This window comes from Xyrauchen texanus, chromosome 8 (genome assembly GCF_025860055.1).
Source record: "Xyrauchen texanus isolate HMW12.3.18 chromosome 8, RBS_HiC_50CHRs, whole genome shotgun sequence".
Lineage (NCBI taxonomy): Eukaryota > Metazoa > Chordata > Actinopteri > Cypriniformes > Catostomidae > Xyrauchen > Xyrauchen texanus.
The window spans coordinates 21,505,898-21,528,958 of NC_068283.1; the positions used below are offsets into that span (position 1 = coordinate 21,505,898).

The 23,061-nt window shown below is 41.9% G+C and overlaps 1 protein-coding gene across 1 annotated transcript; it reads left to right on the forward strand.

The window, feature by feature from the left end:
- Positions 1–617: 617 nt before the first annotated feature.
- Positions 618–19,721, forward strand: LOC127647730 (receptor activity-modifying protein 1-like). The gene is made up of 6 exons (XM_052132171.1): positions 618–769; positions 1,152–1,216; positions 1,402–1,459; positions 16,824–16,853; positions 16,994–17,165; positions 17,879–19,721. The coding sequence occupies exons 1-6, from the start codon at positions 712–714 to the stop codon at positions 18,126–18,128; spliced, it is 633 nt and encodes a 210-aa protein (XP_051988131.1). The 5' UTR covers positions 618–711; the 3' UTR covers positions 18,129–19,721.
- The last annotated feature ends 3,340 nt before the right edge of the window (positions 19,722–23,061 follow it).

Sequence of the window (23,061 nt, forward strand, 5' to 3'; positions counted from 1 at the left end):
GCGTTTAAAAAGAAGTCAAATAAACAGCTTGGCAGATAGTACGCATATTGTAAAAGGCTCTCAGTGAGGACCATGTGGAGAGAGACAATATTTTGGTTGTAATTGTGGATTCTGTTCTTTGTGGATGTAATGTAATTTAGGCTTTGACCTCAGGGATGTTTGTTGAGGGACAGGATGGGGTTGGGTTAGGGAAATAATGGGGGTTAAAGTTGATTCTGTATATATATATATATTGTTTATTCTGGGGTTTTTTTTCATACAAGAGTCAATAAAAATGGTTGAACGTGTAAAACATGTAAATACATTACAAACATAACCTTGTCATATAGACACATACAGATGAAAATGAAAGGCGGTGCTCTTGCGGCACACAAAATTAAGCAGAACTTATTACAATTTCCCATACCTGCTGGATGAAACCCTGGATGAAGAGAGAAAGCAAGCGAACGAGAAAGAGCAAGAGAAAGTGATAAGAGTGTGAGGGAAAGGAGAATTTCAAGTATCCTGACAGAGAGAGGATATATTAGCAACATTGGTATATATATTAGATCAGCCCACCCTATCTGTAATGTCTGTCCATTTGTATGAATCCACCACCCCTTTCAAGGAAATGAGCACATCGTGTTGGTTTAAAAGAGTCTTCCTGTTCAAACATGCGATTGATTTGTGCAAACTGAGGTAGACTGACAGATTACCCAGGAATACAGGATAATGGCCAAAATATGCTTCAAACCTGCTTCAAAATCAGTAAGGACTCTTCAGTTTTGGGGTGAGTAAGATCTGTACCCTCAAAATAAAAAGGGAACTTTGTACTTGAAACTTAAAATCACAGATAATCTCCAGAAGAAAAATGCAGAATTTAATTTTGATTGTTTCTAAACATTTTACAGTATCAATTGACCTCTAGTGGTGTAATAGATATGTGCATATTATACTGTAAGACCACTGAATACAAGTTTAATTTTTACTTTTTCCATGTCAGTCAATATTGCCATAACATCTGGTATTTGTTGGGTCTTATTACAGTATATTGCCTTATTAAGCAACCAATTATATCTAATTAGATATTGTGAGCAATATATTATTATGTTCTCAAATAACAGATGCGTCTGTGAGAGTGTGTTTTATCATACGTTTCCCTTTTATTTCAGTGTTTCTGTGTCTAATTTTCACGACGCTGCAAACTCTGGTTTCAAATGGACAGAAACACACAGTGGTGAATATGTGCACATTTGAAAAGTCACAATCCCTTGTAATGTTACCCAAACATTTAGTAAATGATCCATACCCAAACTGTCATTGCCGAAGAAATATTGTATGGATTCTTTTTACTAATACTTTGTGCAAATAATTTTTTGAAAAATTTGCTGAATCTCATGAACATTTATTTATCTGCTCTAGAGACAGATACCATCAACCCTGCCGACTGAAGTGCTAACCACTGCGTACACCAGAGCAGGTGACTGATACAGCTGTATAAATATGACAGGCTTGTCTGCCATTTTGTTTTTCATAGCTATATGCCAAAATAATCCCTACTGTGATGCTGTTTTCAGAATATGGATTCAATTGACTTGTTGATGTATTTGTGAAATGTTAAGTTTCTGTGTGATTGTGCATATTGAGCAGCTGGTTCTGCAAGCATTTAAGATGATGTATCCTGTTTCTTGTATCCCAGCGTAATATGCATAGTTTGTAGGTTGATTTTACCTAAAAGCGTAACACTGTGGCTCTGTGACGCTATCAAAACCTGTCAGATCTCAGTGAAATCAGAAACAGCAGGTTTAATTTTCTTTAGCTAAAATAATCCATAATGTCCATGGAGGGCCGCTAAAAGCGAGTTTTTTCCCCCCAGCTGTACAGGCTGTAATAAAGTGAAGAGGAATTCATATTTGACTAAATGTAGCCCCCAAGCCAAACTCCAAACCTAACCATCCGTTGAGTAAATAAGTAATGTTAAAAGGAAAACTACAAACCCTGAATCGCGCTAGTCACTGATTATGCAAAAACGATTACTTCTTGGTTTCAAATTGGATCCCATGCTGCTGACATGTGCTTCCGGTCAAGCCACAGTGGAAGGTAAACACACTGGAGTAATTGCAAACATGTCTGACAAGAGATGCCACCTGTTGGTGACTCTGCATAATGTGACTGATCCTAAAGTGGCAGAACTCCCGGAAACAACATTCCGACTTATTATTAGGGGTGTAAATCAGACGGTTCATCACGATATGTTCTTATATCAATTCTCTTGGCCTGCAATCTGATATTTGCCGATACTTCAAAGTCTGCCGCGATGCGATTTGATTCAGGGCCCTGTAATCGATATTCCGATATTATGTGCCTATTTTACACAATCAATTAACATTTTTTTGCCCTCAAATGCAACCAAAATATAATTTTAATATTTTATTGAGCTCTTTGAAAAGTGCAAATTTAGTATCTACATTGAGACATCGACAACAAAATAAGGTACTTCAGATGTTAAAAAAAATTATATAGATAATAATATAAAAAATAACATCACGCACAAGTGATCATCACTTGTTTGATTACAGCTTATTTTCAGTTTAGTCAAAAGTATTTATATACCCATGACTTGTTTCCAACTATCCGTGGGCTTCTTGGCTACAACTTCCTCAGTTGTAGTGAAAAATTCTGTTACAGTTAACTGGGATAAATTTTAGTAAGGGTGTTGATACGTAGATGTGTTAAGTCTTATAACTGATGCTGGAGCTGAGCAGGTGTTTCTCTTTCCCACGTTAGTGCCGTTATCAAGATGTTTCACATGATGGTTGAATTGCTCCATGGTACTTTAAAATAGCAAATTCTCATATAAAATTAAAATGGGTCGCATGCGCAACTATATCGATGGAAGCCTGAATTAATCATGCATGTAAGCTGCTCTGCATTTGTCATGAGAGGTCACATTTTAAGGAACACCCGGTTGACGTGCTTGCGCTGATCTTATCACTGGAGCTCAGGTTTTGCGGGAAGCCCTGTTGACACGTGCGTGAGCTGCATGGATAGCAGAGTACCATTTGGCTTCAAAAACCCTGTGCACATCTGTGTCCCACATGAAAAGCATATTTAGCCCTCATAAAGTCAAAAGAATGTGATAAGGTTGCTTCATTGACGGATATGCATATGGACGTGGCTGACATGAGAGTATTAAAATAACGATGCATCTTAAAAAATATTTCTACATTGATATTTACGTGTTGTATTGATAACATTGGATCGTTAGTTATTGGATCGATGCATTGATCTAGATCAATGCATCGTTACGATCCAACTTACTATGTGATCATGTTGATCAATATAGTCCTCTATTAGTTTGAACATCCAAATAGCACATTAGCTCAACCAACGGAAGATATAGGGAGTGCAACAGAGTTCAAAGGAAAGTAGGTGGCGGGAACCGAATGAAGCGTCAAAGTAATGTTTTAATGAAAACAAAAAGACACACAAACACAAATGCATATGGGGCAGATGCCTGTAGCTCTCTCTCTCTCCCAAACTGCCGTATCTCATTGCATTTATCCCTCTCCTCGGCTGATTAGCCCGATTGGGTGCCAGGCATGCATCGGCCCGGCCCCGCCCTCCTCCTCATCACAGGAAGTTTTCTGGAATTGTTTTTTTAATACCAAAAATATTTTTGCAATTCTGTATGGTGACAGTGACGCTAGGAGTATGGAAATGACACACTTTAGTAAACAATTGATGGTGACACATTCCCGCTTAAATACTGTATGTTACTTCTATAAAAATAGAGACATTGTGAAAACAGTTGTACATTTGATAAGACATGTGAAAGAATGAACCGCAAGTTTGCTATCATTCTCAATCAGCCTTTCTTGCAATATTTATCTTCATGGGAGAGTCTCCATAACAGAATAAACCAGATGCTTCAGTTTGGGTTTTGAATAAACACAGAAAGGCTCTTGACCCCTAAAAAGACAAACGATTGGATTGCAGTTAGCATATAACATTCCTAATTAATCTGTAGCCCCCCCCCCCCCCCCGTAGGGCTATGGCAGTACTAACTACGCCACCCCTTGAACAGGACTAGTAAGAGCAAGGGGACTATGTGGCAACAAAAAAAACATGCACAGGCTTAGTTTAACAAAGTAAAAAAAATACAATCTTTATTTTTGTTTCAGTTAAAAATGAGTCGCTTTTGGTTATCAATAAATAACACGAACATACATCATTTGACATAGGGATAAGCCATAGCAGGGTGGGCCACCGGATTACAAGCTTGCCCAGGCCTAGGTTTCAATACCACACGTGAACTAAGGCACACCCTTAAGGTAGAACCAACACTATAAACTCAGCCTACGCAACCACAGCAATCATGCTCCTTGAGCCATTTCTAAAAGGTGCACACGTCACAGCATTACACTGCACACATTGGTTCCAAAATGGGTGAAGCACTAAGGAAACTAGGCTAGAACCTGGTGCGCTAGTCTATCCTATGGGCCCAATCCACCCCAAGACTATTACTGGGGAGAGGGATAAAACCAGCAACAAATAAGAAAAGAAGAAATCGCTAGCCGGTGGTCACAATTGGTTCACTAACACAAATCTCTTACAACCCACCAGTTAGCGAGAAAAGAAAAGAAAAAAAAAAGAAAAAAAAAAAAAAAGAAATAAACATTAACGAAAAGTGTCTAAAAAAAAACAGCACCTGCACATTCATACACATTTAAACATATTCAAGAGAACAGCAGCCGACAATGGATTGGCTGTAGCCCCTATAAAAAAACAAGAGACGCAGTGAGTGCTCTGTGTGCCTAAAATTCATAATCAGTCAGTCTATTACATATAGCTACTAAACACACACATACACGCCAAACACCTAATAATCATAGCCATTACATACCTGCCTGCCGTCTAACGATTGCGTGGGTAGACAGTGTTTCGGCGCTTCACCACTTCACCAGGGTCACGAAACGCTGGCGAACATAACAACACAGCCCCATTACAACCAAAACAATAAACAAGCGCGGATACGCTAACACAGCCAGATTAAAATGTACCTCCTCTGTGTTCATCAATCTAGGCATTCCAACATGTTTCGGAAGCATACACACACAAACAGTAGTGCTGTTGGCAGTCACTCGCAACACCTTAACCCAGCACTAAGACAATAAGACCTCGCTTAGTGCACTGAACCCAAGTAGCCATCATAATCATACAACACAGATAGTTTGGACATACCTTGCACTATAAACAGCACCCCGGAACACTGCTGCACTCCAACCCGTTGGCAGCTAGCTACAATGTATCACTACCGGCATGAGGACCCCAGGTGCCTATATACCTGCCTGCTCTCAATTTCTAACCACTCCCACCCACATTAGGTACCATAGCAACACGGGGGGAGTGAAAGCGAGCCGAAGCGGTGAAGGAACGAGATGAGAGAGAGAAACAAAGACCGTCTCAAACCCACAGGCTACAATCCACCCCCTCCAAATGAATCGGCGGCCCGACGATGACACCTCATGTCCGGGAGTCTTCATCCTCTATTTCTGATGGACCATAATTTATGCCCCTAGTCGACCTGGGTAGATGGTAAGGATTGGAATGTTGCCCTGCCGTAGACCTCGCTGAACGGCGCTTGGCCACAGTGTTGTCCTCAGACACCTCAGCTGTATCTTCAATGTCACTTTCCTCCAACGCTGAAGTGCCGGTTGAAGCAGGTGCAGATTGGGGCTCTTGTTCAGCACCATACCAAATGATCACGTCCCGGGCATAACCATCGTCACCAACAGGAGGGCCTTTAGAGGTCTCCTCTTCCCGAGCTGGACCAGGGAAACCACCAGGCCCGGGCCTCAATCCCGCAGGGACGCCGCGCATCTCAGAACGATGCACCTGTCGAACAGATCCACCCGCATCTGCAGGGATCACCGTGTATACCGCTCCTGCTCCAGAAGGGCAGCGCACAACTCGATAGGCTACAGAGTTCCAGTAGTCCTGGATTTTATTTCTCCCATAGGGGTGGTTCCGCAGATAGATCAAATCCCCTTCTTGGAAGCCGGCATCATTCACCTGATCATTATGGCTCTGGTTCCGCCTGAGGGCCAGTTCTTCTGATCTCTGTCTGACGTGTTCATGAGCCATCCTAACGCTTTGCTGGTGTTTTTCAACCCACTCTTCTAGGGTGTTGGTGTCTGGGACAGCCTCCCTGGTACCAAGCAAGAAATCAACTGGCAGTCTTGGATGGTGGCCAAACATCAGATAATATGGGGTATGCCCTGTGGTCTGGTGAGGGGTAACATTATAGGCAAAGGTGAGGTGAGGCAGATGGTGTGGCCAACGACGCTTCTCTGTCTCGGGTAGGGTGCGCAGCAAGTCGTGGAGTGTGCGGTTGAACCGCTCGCATTGGGCATTACCTTGAGGATGGTACGGAGTGGTGCGGCTCTTTTGTATACCGTACATATGACACAGTTGCCGGATCAAGAGGCTCTCGAAGTTTCGTCCTCGGTCGGAGTGTATACGAGCTGGGGGACCAAACCTATGGAACCATTGCTGCACCAAAGCCCTGGCCACTGTGTGCGCTTTTTGGTCTTTAGTAGGGACAGCCTGTGAGTACTTCGTGAATATATCTGTGAGGATCAGGACATTCTCTCGTCCATCACTAGCCGGCTCTAGCAGAGTAAAGTCAAGAGCCAAGATTTCATTTGGTCGAGTGGCTTGCATCGTGGTCCAATATGTACGGACTTTGGGCTGGACAGCCTTCCCCACAACGCATCGCTGGCACTGCTGGCACCACTGTTCAGCATCTTTAGTCATACTGGGCCAAAAACATCGACTCTGGAGTAGCTGGAGTGTTCTTTCCGTGCCTTGGTGCCCTTGCTCGTCATGGACACTCCGCAGAACTTCTGCTTGCAGGCACTGGGGCAGCAATAGCTGGAGAGTCTCCGGACCTCCCCCTGTTGCATGAATCAGGCGATAAAGAACTCCTTCCTCGTCGACTAGGCGGCCCCAGTGTCGGAGCAGGGCTCTGCTGGATTTGGGCAACACTTCACGCTCCGCTGCCCCTGGCCGTCGCCCTTCTTGATAGTACTTCTTCACGGGTCCAATGACTGGGTCAGCTTCCTGAAGTGAACTTAGATCCTGAGGTGTACGCCCCGGTAAGGCCACCACCTCCCCGCATTGGCCCTCTAGGACAGGCGTCAGACCAAGGCTGGTCAATGCACCCAATGCGGGGACCTCCGTCCCGACGGTGAAACGTTCCAGATACTGACGAGAAAGAGCATCCGCGTTCTGATTGCTCTTGCCCGGCCGATATCTGAGGGTAAAATTGAATGACGCCAGCTGAGAAGCCCACCGCTGCTCGGTTGCGCCCAGCTTTGCCGTAAGCAGATGGCTCAGGGGGTTATTGTCAGTGAGGATTGAGAAATGGTTCCCCAGCAAATATTCACGGAACTTCTCCGTTACTGCCCACTTTACCGCAAGTAGTTCCAGCTTCATGGAGCTATAATTCTCCATATTTCTTTCAGCAGCTCTGAGTCCCCGACTGGCAAATGCAACTGGACGCACCTTCCCTTCATGCTCTTGGAAGAGGACTGCACCAAGGCCTCCATGACTGGCATCTACCTCCAAGATGAAGGGCTTCTTAAAGTCGGCATATGCCAGCACTGGAGCCGAGGTAAGTCGCTCCTTCAGAGACAGGAATGCTCGCTCACATCCTTCGTCCCATGCCGATGCCAGGGGAACTGGGGGGGGTCTTTCCCTTTCTTCGGGGTCCGCTGAGTCTACCTACCAGCTGGTGAAGTGGGGCTGCCAACTTTGAAAATCCCTCCACGAAGCGCCGATAATAGCTCGCGAAACCGAGGAAAGATCGTAATTCGGCCAGGTGTCCAGGACGTCTCCACTCCTTGACCACCTCTATCTTGGCAGGATCCGTAGCAACTCCCTCAGCAGAGACCACATGCCCCAAGTAACTGACCTGGTGCTGGAAGAAGTGGCATTTTGACAGTTTTACTTTTAGTCCCTGTTTTTGCAGACGGGAAAACACCTCTCCCAGTCTTTCCAGATGCTGCTGAACGGTGGTAGAAAAGACGATCACATCGTCCAGGTACAGTAGAACGGAATGGTATCTGCAATCGCCGAACATACGCTCCATCAAACGCTGGAACGTTCCAGGTGCATTACACAGTCCGAAGGCCATTCTGTTAAACTCAAACAGGCCAAACGGTGTACAGAAGGCAGTCTTTGATTTATCCTGCTCCACCATTGGAACCTGATTGTATCCACTTGCAAGGTCCAAGGTGGAAAACCATTTCAGCACCGAAAGTGCATCCAACGATTCTTCTATACGAGGAAGTGGATATGCGCCACGGCGGGTTTTTGCGCTTAACTGCCTGTAATCTACACAGAGGCTAAACTCCCATCCTTCTTAGTCACCAAGACTATCGGAGAAGAATATGGACTGCTACTTTCTCTGATGACTTTACTATCTAAGAGCTGTTGGATGTGTGCCTTTACTGTTTCATACTGGGAGGGTGGAATTCTACGGTATGGCTGCCGAACAGGAGCATTGTCCAACAGGGGAATCTCATGGCTGATTAAAGATGTGCATCCTAGGTCTCCCTCCCCTTGGGAAAAGATGTTACTATACTGGACAAGGAGGGCCCTGGCCTCAGCAGCTTGTTGCTGGGTCAACCCCGGGAAGTCTGGCGCCGTGAACTCAGGGAAACTGCAGCACTCAACTACCCCCTGTGTTGAGACATAAGCTTGACACTGCTCCCATAAAGGGTCGACTGATATGGAAGCAGCGGTTCCGGTTGCAGCCGCAGCCACAACTTGTACAGTGCCAATAGGGTGGCGTGGGGGCAACCATACCTTTGTGTTACCAACGTTCACTACAGGGGCATATACAAAACCCTTTCTCACCGGCACCAGAGTAGGGGACACCAATAGGCCTTCAGGCAATTGCTCCTCGTCAAAGCCCAGGGGCTCTAGCAAAAACGCTGCAGACTCAAGCTGGGGGCATGTAACCGGTACCATGGTTAGGGCTCCTGCCTCAAGACAGACTGCCCCTTTCCCATGGACTTTCACTTTGAACGGCTTCGGTGCATTTACAATGGCCTGGATCTGTTCACAGTGTCTCAATGCACGACGGGCTGCCAGTGCCGCCGATTTCACAGGTGGGAAGTGGAAGAGCTGTGAGCCATGTTGTTTAAAAAGGACCTGATAACATTCCCCAATTACATTCATTCCCAGTATCCCGGGTGTTATGAGCTTGCGGTCTTTAAGAGTGCTATTCTCTGGGTCTTTAACAATTAAAATTCCCCTCCCCGGAATGCATTGCCCCAATACCCCCACATCCAACTCTAGGTAACCAACATAGGGGATGTCTAAACCATTAGCGGCCTTAAGCCCAAGCCATCTACAATCTTTCTTTTGTAGGTGATGGAAATGCTCTCGAAAGAAACTCTCGGTGATGGTGGTCACCATTGACCCAGTGTCAATCAAGCAGGGAACTGTTACGTCTCCCATAAAAACAGACAATACAGGACAATTTTTGACTAACTTATCGTATGATTGAGGATGCAATGAGCCATACACATCCCTTCCCAGTGTGTGGCTCTGCACACTGGGAGTTGTTAGTTTCCCGACTGGCTAAGGAGGTTGTCTGGGCCTGATGCTAGGTTAGGGGGGGATATCAGGGGGCAACCCTGGAACTGACCTACTATTGTGGGTGGAGGGAGCTGCCTGGCAATAGCGGGCTATATGGCCTGGTTGATCGCACCGCAGACAAATGGGCTAACCATTGGGGGCGCGTTTGTATCGCCCACCCCGGTGTGGTGGAGGGGCCTGTGATCTACCACTAGGATGTCCTAACTGCCTTACGAGCATGTCCAACTGAGCTTGTTGCTTAAGGACTAAGTCTTTTAGTTCAGCGAATTCTGATGACTGGGGGGCTGTAACGCAATGCGACACAACCTGAGCTTCACTGCTTACTCCTGGAGTACGGTAACTACGGTCTCGGTTGGACTGACCTTCCTGCACCCACCTTATAGCTTCCTTCCGTATGGCTAGAAGAGTCAACCCACTATCTGCTCGTACCAATCTCTTGAGTTCTCTACGTAACATAGGATCAGAGACATTTTCACAGAACTGGTCTCGCAGAACAATATCAGGGTTTCTGATGGCACCTTCATTTGACTGTTTTACTTTATCCAACATTTCCATTAACGCATGAGAAAACTCAAACAAACTTTCATTGTCCTTCTGCTTTCTATTAAAGAAACGCTGTTGCCAGTACACATACGACTTAGCACACCCATACACTTCCCTTAAGACTTCAATTATCGACTCAGGGTTTTCACGTATGGCTGTAGGACGGTACTTAACCTCATTTCGGGCTTCACCCTCTAAGTGATCAAACAAAAACAATGCCTTGTCAAAATTAGACATATGCGTTGCCCGAATACAACTTTTCGCTTCTTCAATCCATTCTTCGACAGACAAAGACCCTGCAATTGCAGAGCCAGAAAACTTCGGGCACCGCCGCTCTCGAGGTATAAAGAGCGCTTGCTCCCGTCGAACAGGCTGGGTACTAGTAGCACTGCTACTAGCAGTGCCCGCTGTCCCACCCCCCGAAAGTCTCTCATTTTCAGCCTGGAGCTGCTCCAAGCGTCGTCGCAGCTGCTGTAACTCCCCCGCAGACTCCTCTCCGTCACTCATATTGTTGCCAGCTGCTGTTCTCTTATACACATCTGCGTATTCTCTCTCTCACAGACACACCCACACACACACACACACACACAGGTGCTGCTTAAGTAGACTAACCTAGCGACTCAAATGTTACCCTGCCGACTACGCCAAAATGTAGCCCCCCCCCCGTAGGGCTATGGCAGTACTAACTACGCCACCCCTTGAACAGGACTAGTAAGAGCAAGGGGACTATGTGGCAACAAAAAAAAACATGCACAGGCTTAGTTTAACAAAGTAAAAAAAATACAATCTTTATTTTTGTTTCAGTTAAAAATGAGTCGCTTTTGGTTATCAATAAATAACACGAACATACATCATTTGACATAGGGATAAGCCATAGCAGGGTGGGCCACCGGATTACAAGCTTGCCCAGGCCTAGGTTTCAATACCACACGTGAACTAAGGCACACCCTTAAGGTAGAACCAACACTATAAACTCAGCCTCACGCAATCACAGCAATCATGCTCCTTGAGCCATTTCTAAAAGGTGCACACGTCACAGCATTACACTGCACACATTGGTTCCAAAATGGGTGAAGCACTAAGGAAACTAGGCTAGAACCTGGTGCGCTAGTCTATCCTATGGGCCCAATCCACCCCAAGACTATTACTGGGGAGAGGGATAAAACCAGCAACAAATAAGAAAAGAAGAAATCGCTAGCCGGTGGTCACAATTGGTTCACTAACACAAATCTCTTACAACCCACCAGTTAGCGAGAAAAGAAAAGAAAAAAAAAAAAAAAAAAAAAGAAATAAACATTAACGAAAAGTGTCTAAAAAAAAACAGCACCTGCACATTCATACACATTTAAACATATTCAAGAGAACAGCAGCCGACAATGGATTGGCTGTAGCCCCTATAAAAAAACAAGAGACGCAGTGAGTGCTCTGTGTGCCTAAAATTCATATTCAGTGAGTCTATTACATATAGCTACTAAACACACGCATACACGCCAAACACCTAATAATCATAGCCATTACATACCTGCCTGCCGTCTAACGATTGCGTGGGTAGACAGTGTTTCGGCGCTTCACCACTTCACCAGGGTCACGAAACGCTGGCGAACATAACAACACAGCCCCATTACAACCAAAACAATAAACAAGCGCGGATACGCTAACACAGCCAGATTAAAATGTACCTCCTCTGTGTTCATCAATCTAGGCATTCCAACATGTTTCGGAAGCATACACACACAAACAGTAGTGCTGTTGGCAGTCACTCGCAACACCTTAACCCAGCAGGAAGACAATAAGACCTCGCTTAGTGCACTGAACCCAAGTAGCCATCATAATCATACAACACAGATAGTTTGGACATACCTTGCACTATAAACAGCACCCCGGAACACTGCTGCACTCCAACCCGTTGGCAGCTAGCTACAATGTATCACTACCGGCATGAGGACCCCAGGTGCCTATATACCTGCCTGCTCTCAATTTCTAACCACTCTCACCCACATTAGGTACCATAGCAACACGGGGGGAGTGAAAGCGAGCCGAAGCGGTGAAGGAACGAGATGAGAGAGAGAAACAAAGACCGTCTCAAACCCACAGGCTACAAATCACTTTTGGGGCTTACAGAAACATATACAATAGTTTTAAAAGCTTGAAGTTTGAATCTTATACAGGCCTTACAGTGAAAGAGACAGAGAAATATCAAACAGAAAATTGGGAAGTCAGATAGACAGACAGAATGTGCATTTACAAGAGGTTGCTAAGGTTGTCCAAGTGGATGCTACAACTTGTTAGAGCATTAGTATTCTGGCTGGTTGATGGTTGCTCTAGTCAGAGCATTCCTTTAACCTCATGCGACCTTGCTTCGTTTTGTCTTCGCTATATACAGGTGAAACTCGAAAAATTAGAATATCGTGCAAAAGTTCATTAATTTCAGTAATTCAACTTAAAAGGTGAAACTAATATATTATATAGACTCATTACAAGCAAAGAAAGATATCTCAAGCCTTTATTTGATATAATTTTTATGATTCTGGCTTACAGCTTATGAAAACCCCAAATTCAGAATCTCAGAAAATTTGAATATTACATGAAATCAATAAAAAAAAAGGATTTTAAATACAGAAATGTCGGCCCTCTGAAAAGTATAATCATGCATATGTACTCAGTACTTGGTTTGGGCCCCTTTTGCATTAATTACTGCCTCAATGCGGCATGGCATGGATGCTATCAGCCTGTGGCACTGCTGAGGTGTTATGGAAGACCAAGATGCTTCAATAGCGGCCTTCAGCTCTTCTGCATTGTTTAGTCTCATGTCTCTCATCTTTCTCTTGGCAATGCCCCATAGATTCTCTATGGGGTTCAGGTCAGGCGAGTTTGCTGGCCAATCAAGCACAGTAATACCATGGTCATTGAACCAGGTTTTGGTACTTTTGGCAGTGTGGGCAGGTGCCAAGTCCTGCTGGAAAATGAAGTCAGCATCTCCATAAAGCTTGTCTGCTGAAGGAAGCATGAAGTGCTCTAAAATGTCCCGGTAGACGGCTGCGTTGACTCTGGACTTAATAAAGCACAGTGGACCAACACCAGCCGATGACATGGCTCCCCAAACCAACACAGACTGTGGAAACTTCACACTGGACTTCAAGCATCTTGGATTGTGTGCCTCTCCATTCTTCCTCCAGACTCTGGGACCTTGGTTTCCAAATGAGATGCAAAATTTGCTCTCATCAGAAAAGAGGACTTTGGACCACTGAGCAACAGACCAGTTCTTTTTTTCTTTAGCCCAGGTAAGACGTTTGACATTTGAAGCCCATGTCCAGGACCCGTCTGTGTGTGGTGGCTCTTGATGCAGTAACTCCAGCCTCAGTCCACTCCTTGTGAAGCTCCCCACACATTTGAATGGCCTTTTCCTGACAATCCTCTCCAGGCTACGGTCATCCCTGCTGCTTGTGCACCTTTTTCTTCCACACTTTTCCCTTCCACTTAACTTTCTATTAATGTGCTTTGATACAGCACTTTGAGAACATCCAACTTCTTTTGCAATTACCTTTTGAGGCTTTCCCTCCTTGTGGAGGGTGTCAATGATGGTTTTCTGCACAACTGTCAGGTCAGCAGTCTTCCCCATGATTGTGAATTCAACTGAACCAGACTGAGAGACCATTTAAAGGCTCAGGAACCCTTTGCAGGTGTTTAGCTGATTAGAGTGTGACACTTTGAGCCTACAATACTGAACCTTTTCACAATATTCTAATTTTCTGAGATTCTGAATTTGGGGTTTTCATAAGCTGTAAGCCATAATCATCAAAATTATATCAAATAAAGGCTTGAAATATCTTACTTTGCTTGTAATGAGTCTATATAATATATTAGTTTCACCTTTTAAGTTGAATTATTGAAATTAATGAACTTTTGCACGATATTCTAATTTTTCGAGTTTCACCTGTACTACACATCATTTAATTTGAAATGAATGACTAATCTCAGTTCAGGACAATATGAGCTATCATTAAAGGGTTAAACTTTGGATGCACTGAGCCATATGTGACAAAACAACATGGCACTGCATCTCAGCAACCTGTTTGTATCAAAAGAGTAATATCTCTACGATCATCCGATGTGCCATTTTGAAAATGTAAGTGATTTCTCATGAAACAGCACACTGTCAAACAGAATGACCTCAGATGAGGATAATGTGACTAATTTACCTTAGAAATCCTATATTCACTGTGCATCATCAAACTGAGAATCAATAGGTGAATCCAAATGCTGAATAATATTGCTATCAGAGATTGTATAGAGGGTTAGGATGAAAATAAGGAGCATTTCAAACTGGTCTGAGACTAGTGTAGTCAGACAACACAGTGAGATCAAGGGAGCAATGGAGCATCCTGCTTTCGCAGCCAAGTGCATTCACTTCAAACTTCTGATCAAATGTTAGTTTTTAGGCCCGCTGCCCCCATTTGAGGTCATTTTAAGGAAAAAGATTTGCTCTTCTTGTTTTTGTTTGCATGTTTATTTGGTGCTACTAGTTACAATCAAAAAGGGAAAGAAATTCAAATTGCATACAGCAGTTAGGCTCGGGTTTAAAGGGCTAGCACAAGTGATAGTTTTGTTGTGACAGTTGAAATCATGAACACTCCTTCTTAGCCTGTTTGTACATTCCGTCAGTTTAAGTCTATGGGACTTTTGATAATCTGTTACAGAAAAAAACATAATTCTGATCAGTTTAAAAAGATAACAACCAAGTTAGAACAGTCTGAAGGTCTATGCGGAGTTTGGTGAATGTAGCTTGAATGCTTTAGGATGGATTACAATTTATTTTTCATGGTTTTGGGGGTGAACCTTAACTTAAGTTTGTATGTTTTGTGAAGCCTACATAATAAATTGTGTTTTTTCACCGGGGAGGAAGCTTTGTTCTACAAGGCAAAGTAGCCTATGTTTCCATAGTACAATGAACTCTTATGTCTCATAACATAAAGTACATGTGGCAACAATTTATCAACGTCTACAGAGTAATAGGATTGAAACGTTATAAACATACACTGTACAAGTCTAAATGCTTTCTTTTAAACTTAACCTATTGGTACAACTTGAAGTCAAGCTCACATGGTCAACATAGGATCCACAAGTCCAGAAACTGTTAGGCTACATAAACTGTTTCAGTACTCCCTCTCCTCGGGTTCGCTTTTTGCTCTACCTTTGAATTTGGTGATCTAAGAATTTGTTTGAATCACAGCTGGTCTGAAATCGAACATGCGGCCCTTCGAGCACAGATGGCAATCTTTCATTATATGTTTCCCGAACTAGATCTGTTTAATATGACCCAGTTATTCTTAAATGCGTCCGTTCCATCAGGACGCCCTTCTCTGCCCCTAAATGTTCACTTATGTTTCCTGTTTGGAAACAGATGCGAAGAACGCAAATAAATCAGAACCATTGAGCCGCCAAGGAACCAACCTGAGGGAAATGAAGTGTTTTTTTTAAAGGGGGTAGACCCGTTTGCAGATGTGCATCTAGCCTGGGTGTGCTCAGCTCAGAACAGATCCGCGCCTCAGGGAAACGGAGCAATCCTAAACACAAAGCTTATTTACAATAGCAAGACTGACTGGAAGAGAGCGAGGCAGAGCCTCATTACGTGGGAAAATCAAAGCGTTCTGTTGCGCGAACTCGCCCAGCAGCGTTCTGAACATCTGGTACGCGCGATTCCACATGTGGTGACGGCGCAACATCGCTCTCTTCCACCCTGTCGATTTTCCTGTTATGCCTCGTTCTTCGGTGTAAAAGTTCAAACACACTAAGCGGCGGGGCGACACCAGCTCGCCAGCGCTTGTTGCTCTGATATGAGGGTATCGCTCTGCTTCTTTGGCGTCTTACTTTCTTTTCTCTGTGGTAAGTTTTTTGTGCTTCGATTTAACTTCTGTTCAGAATGTAGAGACACTACAGTAGACATCTGGAAATTCAGGCGGTGGGGGGGTTGTGTTAGGTTTAGGGGATATAATCTATAGTTTGTACAGTATAAAAATCATTATGTCTATGGAAAGTCCTCATAATGAGACCAACGTGTGTGTGTGTGTGTGTGTGTGTGTGTGTGTGTGTGTGTGTGTGTGTGTGTGTGTGTGTGAGCGTGTATTTATCACTTTGTGGGGGACCAAATGTCCCCATAAGGACAGTAAAACCCGAAATTTTTGACCTTGTGGGGACATTTTGTCGGTCCCCATGAGGAAAACAGCTTATAAATCATACTAAATTATGTTTTTTGAAAATGTAAAAATGCAGAAAGTTTTCTGTGAGGGTTAGGTTTAGGGGTAGGGTTAGGTTTAGGGGATAGAATATAAAGTTTGTACAGTATAAAAACCATTATGTCTATGGAAAGACCCCATAAAACATGGAAACACTACATGAGTGTGTGTGTGTGTGTGTGTGTGTGTGTGTGTGTGTGTGTGTTTGTGTGTGTGTTTCTGATGAATTAAATGTTTTTAAAGTTTATATTTATATCATTATTTTTTAAAAAGCTATCATCCAATGGATTTCATTGCAGTTATGTTTGGACACACATTGTATGCACATTTTGCATTAATGATATATTCATATATGTATAGGCCTAGATGTATAATTTAGTTGTTTATATATTTTAGATCTTGGCCATGGAGAGAGAAACACATTCGGTATGTATTTACATTATTTGTCATAATCATAGCCTACAATTAAAAAGGGACAATTCCTGCATATACAAATTTTGTAATTTGGCAAGATGATGCACGTTAACATATTCCATTAGTTGTTTAATTTAATTCTCATCTTCCAGGCTGTGCTAACAAGACCATCTGTAACATATACTGTTCAATTTGTGTGAGCAATTCTTGGACACCTCAAGAATGCTATGAAGCCCTGGTTCAATGGTTATGTCAAATCAATTTAAAAAATGCAATGGACTCCATTAACAGTACCGACTGGTGTTCATTGGACCGAGTACAAAGGTACATTCTATTGAGTTATAAAATGCCATACTTAAAGGAATATTCCGATTCAATACATGTTAAGCTCAATCGACAGCATTTGTGGCATAAAGTTGATTACCATAAAAAATATTTTAGATTTGCAAAAAGCAAAATATCTGGTTTACATTGAGGCACTTAAAATGGAAGTAAAAAGTGGCCAATTTGTATATATTACATAAAACCTCATGGTTTCTAAAGTATAGCCACAAGGTCTAAACAACTTGCTTGTTAATATGATTTTAGTGTGATAGAATTACTTGCAGTAGGCCTACTAATTTTTTCTGTTTAAAGTTATATCCAATTTTACAACTTTGTTGCCATGACGATGCAATGCTGTAAAACCTAAAACATCCATAAAACCTTTTAAACAACTTTACAGCTCAAGTAATACATGAGTTTTAACAGAGGAATTAATGTAAGTGCTTTTATAAAATGATAAGCTTCACAATGCAATGCTTCTTTGCATTCACTAAGCAGCCTTTAAAACACCCAAACATGGCCCCATTCACCTCCATTCGCTTTTTCTGAAAGATTATAATTATAATTTTTTGGGGAATCAACATTAAACAACAAATACTGTCGATTGAGCTTAACTTGTATTGAACCTGGAAAATTCCTTTAAAAGGAATCTGTAGCTTTATATGTGTTTGATGTAATTGATAGACCTTTTTCTCCTTTTGTCTCTCTGGCAGTGTCTACAACAACTTCACTCTGTGTACCGAGTCTATTGCTGACTGTTTGCTGCTTCCCTGGCCTAATCAATTTGTGGAGCACACATTTGTGGACATCCATGCCACCTATTTTCTAGAGTGTCCCACAGAGGGACTGAGCGACCCCCCTCCCAGCATCGTCCTTGCCCTAGTCATGACCCCCATATGCCTAATCCCTGCTATGGTGATTCTAGTTGTTCTCAAGACCAAAAATGAAGGTAGGAGGGCCTAGAGAAGATTCCAGGTCCAAGAAGATTTTGTTCTTATATACCTTGGGATAGGATCCCACCGCTTCCCAGGATAATTTCCTGTCCCGAAACAGAGCAAATGAAAATGTCTCTGACTGTCTCCAGGTTTGGATGACCAATATTGTGTCCGGGTTCTGACTGGAAAATGTTACTGCACCTCAATGGGACTGAGTAAATCATTATCATTAGGCATTATGATGACAGTCACATCTCCAAATTGTACACTTTTTTGTTGTCTTCAGGTTTTGAATGCATAATTCAGTGAAATGTGAAAAGGCAATGGCTAAAATTTTAATTTGAAGTTATCAGACTTACTGTTTACATAACCACATGTACAAGACAACACAATTCAGAACCCCAGTGGCCACTTTATGCACTGTAAGAAATATGTAATCTTAACCCATGTTTTAATGTATATTTTGTTGTTAGTTAACTGACGAGGGCTGTTTAGCTGGCTCTGATAATAGCAAAGTCCTTGTGGTTTCATTTCTATTCTGACACAAGTCATAAAGGTTGACTTTTTAAATTTATTATATGACAACTATTGAGGAAATATGTATGCATGACAGAACAAAGCCAAAAGAACAGTCTAACACCTTTCAACTGGCAGTTTATTGAATGTCTGTTTATTTATGCTGTTTAAGTTAACCATACATATGTCTCTGAAAGAAAGAAAAAGGTGACTGTTGAAATAAGAAGGATTACTTTAAATCAGTGATGTGCACAGACATTAGCAGGGGCAGGGGCAGAAGGACAAGGAGAGAGTGTGAAGAGAAATCTGCCAAGGACTTGAAATAGAAACTGGCCCAATAGATGTTGAGCAGCGGGGCTGCTCAACAACCTTAGATTTATGAACAAATGGGGCATCCCTGCATTCCCCATTCTGTGCACGTCAGTGCTTTATATACAGTATGTTGTAAAGTTATCTTAACTGGCATTGTCCTTACTAATGCTTGAAACACTGCTCCTTACACTGTTGACTTAGTGGCCACAGAACTGCACAGTATACTGTAGCGCTACATAGCATTATCATTACTGTAGAATTTGTAGACCTGTGAATAAGATTTGGAATGAGAATCATTTCTTGTTTCATAATAATTTCAAAAGATAAGGATTGTTTCCAAGTGAAGAAAGGAAAGCAATTTGTAAAACATTTCAAGTTTTTTTTTTGTTGCCATATCTGTCTTAAAAGAGAAAAATAGACACATTGTACTGACATTTAATGACTACTTTTTGCCAATTATACAACAATTTATTTTCTTTTCTGGTGTGCATCTGTACCGAACACTTTGCAGAACCACTATAAGCATAATTTTATACTTTAATATGTTACCTTTTATTTAAAGGAAAAGTTTTCTCAAATTAAACATTTTTTTTTACCTATATATACTTGTACATAGTCTGTCATTGTGATTTCAGTAAAGGTGCCAGTTTTTGTAACATTTCACATGAAGAATACATCCTGTTTTGTATTGGATAAGGTAGACAGGTGTTGATCTACATAAGACTCATTTTTATCTTAAAGGGATAGTTCACCCAAAAATGTAAATTCCCCTTACAACTGCTTTTATTAAATACATTAACATAATGTGAAACCAAATTATTGGCATTGCAGATTTTGTACACTGTGTAATATAGGGTATTAACCAAATTATTGGCATAGCAGATCTTACACCATGTAATATAAGGTTTTAATTTTTGATTTGTGCTCCTAAGATCATCTAATATCTATTTGTACTACTGATCTTTTGTAGTGTCTAGTAGTGTGTCTGTTTGGAGCTACCATGTAAAGGTTTTGATGACACATTTCAGTCAAGAAACTTGATTAAAATTAAAATAACAGATTCATACAGGTTAGCTATAAAGGTAATGATCAGGACACTCTACAAATGGACAATTTTCCTCTGTACGGTATTCATACTTTAAATGCCTTGGAGCTTACCTGTAAGTGCTTGATTCCATGCTCATGAGAGCTCTGTGGCTCTGGTCCCACCCTGATAGTAAAACAAAGTGTGATTGGTTGATGATAAAAACGTGCTACGATTGGTCCTAGGAATGTAGCCGTTATCTGATTGGCTTAAGTAGGCGATGGGTGGAGACATTTGTGGATTGCCCGCAGCTCTCAGCGCAAGAAATGTTTCAGAATTCATAAATGTGAGCAGCCATCTACAAATGCACAACAAGCGATCCACAAATAAATGCTGGACAGAGTTGAGTTTGTGAGTTAAAAAATATATTTGTAAATAATTTTTTATTTGCAAATCTCATTTAATTTATTTGTGAATTCACTTTATTTTTGTGAAACTCTTTACATTTATTTGTGGATCTCGTTCAATTTATTTGTGAAACAACTTTCTATTAGTGAATCTATTTCCATTTGTCTCTGAATTAGAAACAATTCTATCTCCATACTAACTTGCCAGAAATTAATAAATGTTGATGAGAGTGCACTGGTTAGCTAGTTGTCACTGCCTTTATATGCTTTTTGGAGCTTCAAAGTTCTAGTCACCATTCACTTGCATTGTGAGGACCAACAGAGCAGAAATATTCATCTAAAAATCTTTATTCATGTTCTGCAGAAGACAGAAAGTCATGCGCATTTGAAATGGTATGATGGTGAGCAAATGATTAGAGAATTTTTATTTTTAAGTTAACTCCCTTTTAAGTTCATGAACTTAACCTGAACTCCAGTGAAGTCACTTAAAACTATAGGGTCTCATTTTTATCATAATTAGAAACATTCAATTTAATGTGAAATACTGACGATTATCTCTTAACTTGTAAATTGTAGCACCACAGTCAAGAGTGGAGACTCTAGTCTGCAGCTTTTCTATTTACAGTGTACACTCATTCACTCAACACTCATACACATGCTTAAATCAAACATTATGTGTTTGTCTGGGACTCAGCCTGGCAGGGTGTGGTGTTGTGGGGAAATGGGTGTAATCATCCTCCTCCTTTGTCTCATTTTTTGCCTCTCCTCCAGCTCTGGTCATGTCGTCCATGCACTCCCACCCTCCTCAAATATCTTATCCAATCGGGGACCAATCACAAATGTCTCTGAGGAGAGGCACACCTCACATCTTAGCCATTCAGAGCTGGCCAGATGCTGCAGGTCTTCATTACTGCCAGATCTGACTGTCAAATCCCAGGCAGGGATCCAAAACACAGATTCACATCTGTACCCTCCCCTGCCCAGTGACTTATGCAATCACATCATACAGTTGCAATGTACGGCACTCTCCACAAGCACTCTCCACAATCTTCTTTCAGCCTACCCAAATGAACAGAAAGATCTGTTTTTTTTTTTTTTTTGAAGGTTTCATGTGACCTTCCTGCCACCCAGTGGATAAGTTATAAGTATTAAAAATGTAAATTTATTAGTATTTACTTTATGTTCTGTTGCACAAGCTGTGGCACAAACAGTGCAAGCACGATAATGCTAATTTTTTCTTAAGTTTAATTTGAAATACAAGACTAAGAGAGGAGGTACAGCTAGTAGATGTTATTTAGAGTCTTAGCACAAACAGGTGGCAAAACATCATTTCACCCTCCTCTAATATTGTTAACAAATCACTCTCTTTCAAAACCCAGATATTCACATTGTACATTCATACTTTTTTAGATAAGAAATAAGAAATGCACCAAGAAGAGCAGTTCACTGAGACAAACTGTTTCAGTTTGCATTCACAGTTAAGCTATATGGAAAAACATTAAGCTAAATTATAATAAACACAACAAAGAATGATACACTCCTTCACAAATTAAAAAGAGGCTGATTAGGAATAAATGCAGTAGAGTTTTTAGTTAGATTCGGGCATAGGTGTGCTGTCAAATCAGTAAAAATGAAATGCTAGGGAGAAAAGTGCAACCTCCAAGTCACGCTAATCACTGATTAAATGAAGGCGATTACCTCCTTCTTTCAGTGTGGAAATGAACCCAGGTCTCTCACAACGCTATGTTACCTAATGATTAGAGAATTCTTATTTTAGGGAGAACTTTCCTTTAAAGTTCATTTCACACTTCTGAGATAAGGGCGGATGTTGTAGTGGAGGGGAAATTGGAAAATGCTGTAAAAAGTGAGTTCAGCAGATGTTTATATAATGTTAGAACATGCCAGCATTCAGTTCATCAGGCCACTGGGGGCAGTGTTTTAAATATCGGTCAGCATATGCCGATTTTTGCTACAGAAAAGTCAACATCTCTCTCTCTAACCATCGTCATCGGCCGCCTTTATCCCTTGCGCGTCCCCATCAGGCTGATTGGGGACCGGGCATGCCTTGTTCCAGCCCGGCCCTTAGAGCCCGAAGCCATTTGTTTTGAGAATAATGGCTGGCTGATGAAGTTATTGGCTGGCTAGCCGGCTCAGCCAAAACCTAAATGGCTGCTGCAGCCGCCAAACTTTTCATAGCTGCAAATGGCTGAAGCTGCCACTTCATGTCTACAGATGTCTATGTTATACTGATTTACTAGATCTCAATATTTCCAAGCAATGCATGGCTTACACTATATTTCTACAAAATGCAATACTGTGATGAGAGGGTGACGGCAGTGATCGCGGAGAAGTATGTTGATTAAGAACGCAAACTTTTGTTGAATTTATGAGAAATCTACAGACACAAACAGACGAAGTGTAGTAAAATGAAGACCTAAATGTGTATTTCGGACTTTTTTTCATCACAAGTCTGAAAGAAGACATGTTATTGAAGACAAATATCCAAAAATCTCAAAATTGACCAGTAAAAAAAACGATGTTTTTGCCTGCCGTGTCTCGCCTTAATATAAACACACACTGTTATCAGTATTATTTTGGACAAAGTTTTGCACATTTCACTTCAATGTACACTGAAGCATGCGTCGTGAATTAGCAATGTGGAAACGGTGGTTTGTTACTGCAGTAATATCACGTTCAGTGAT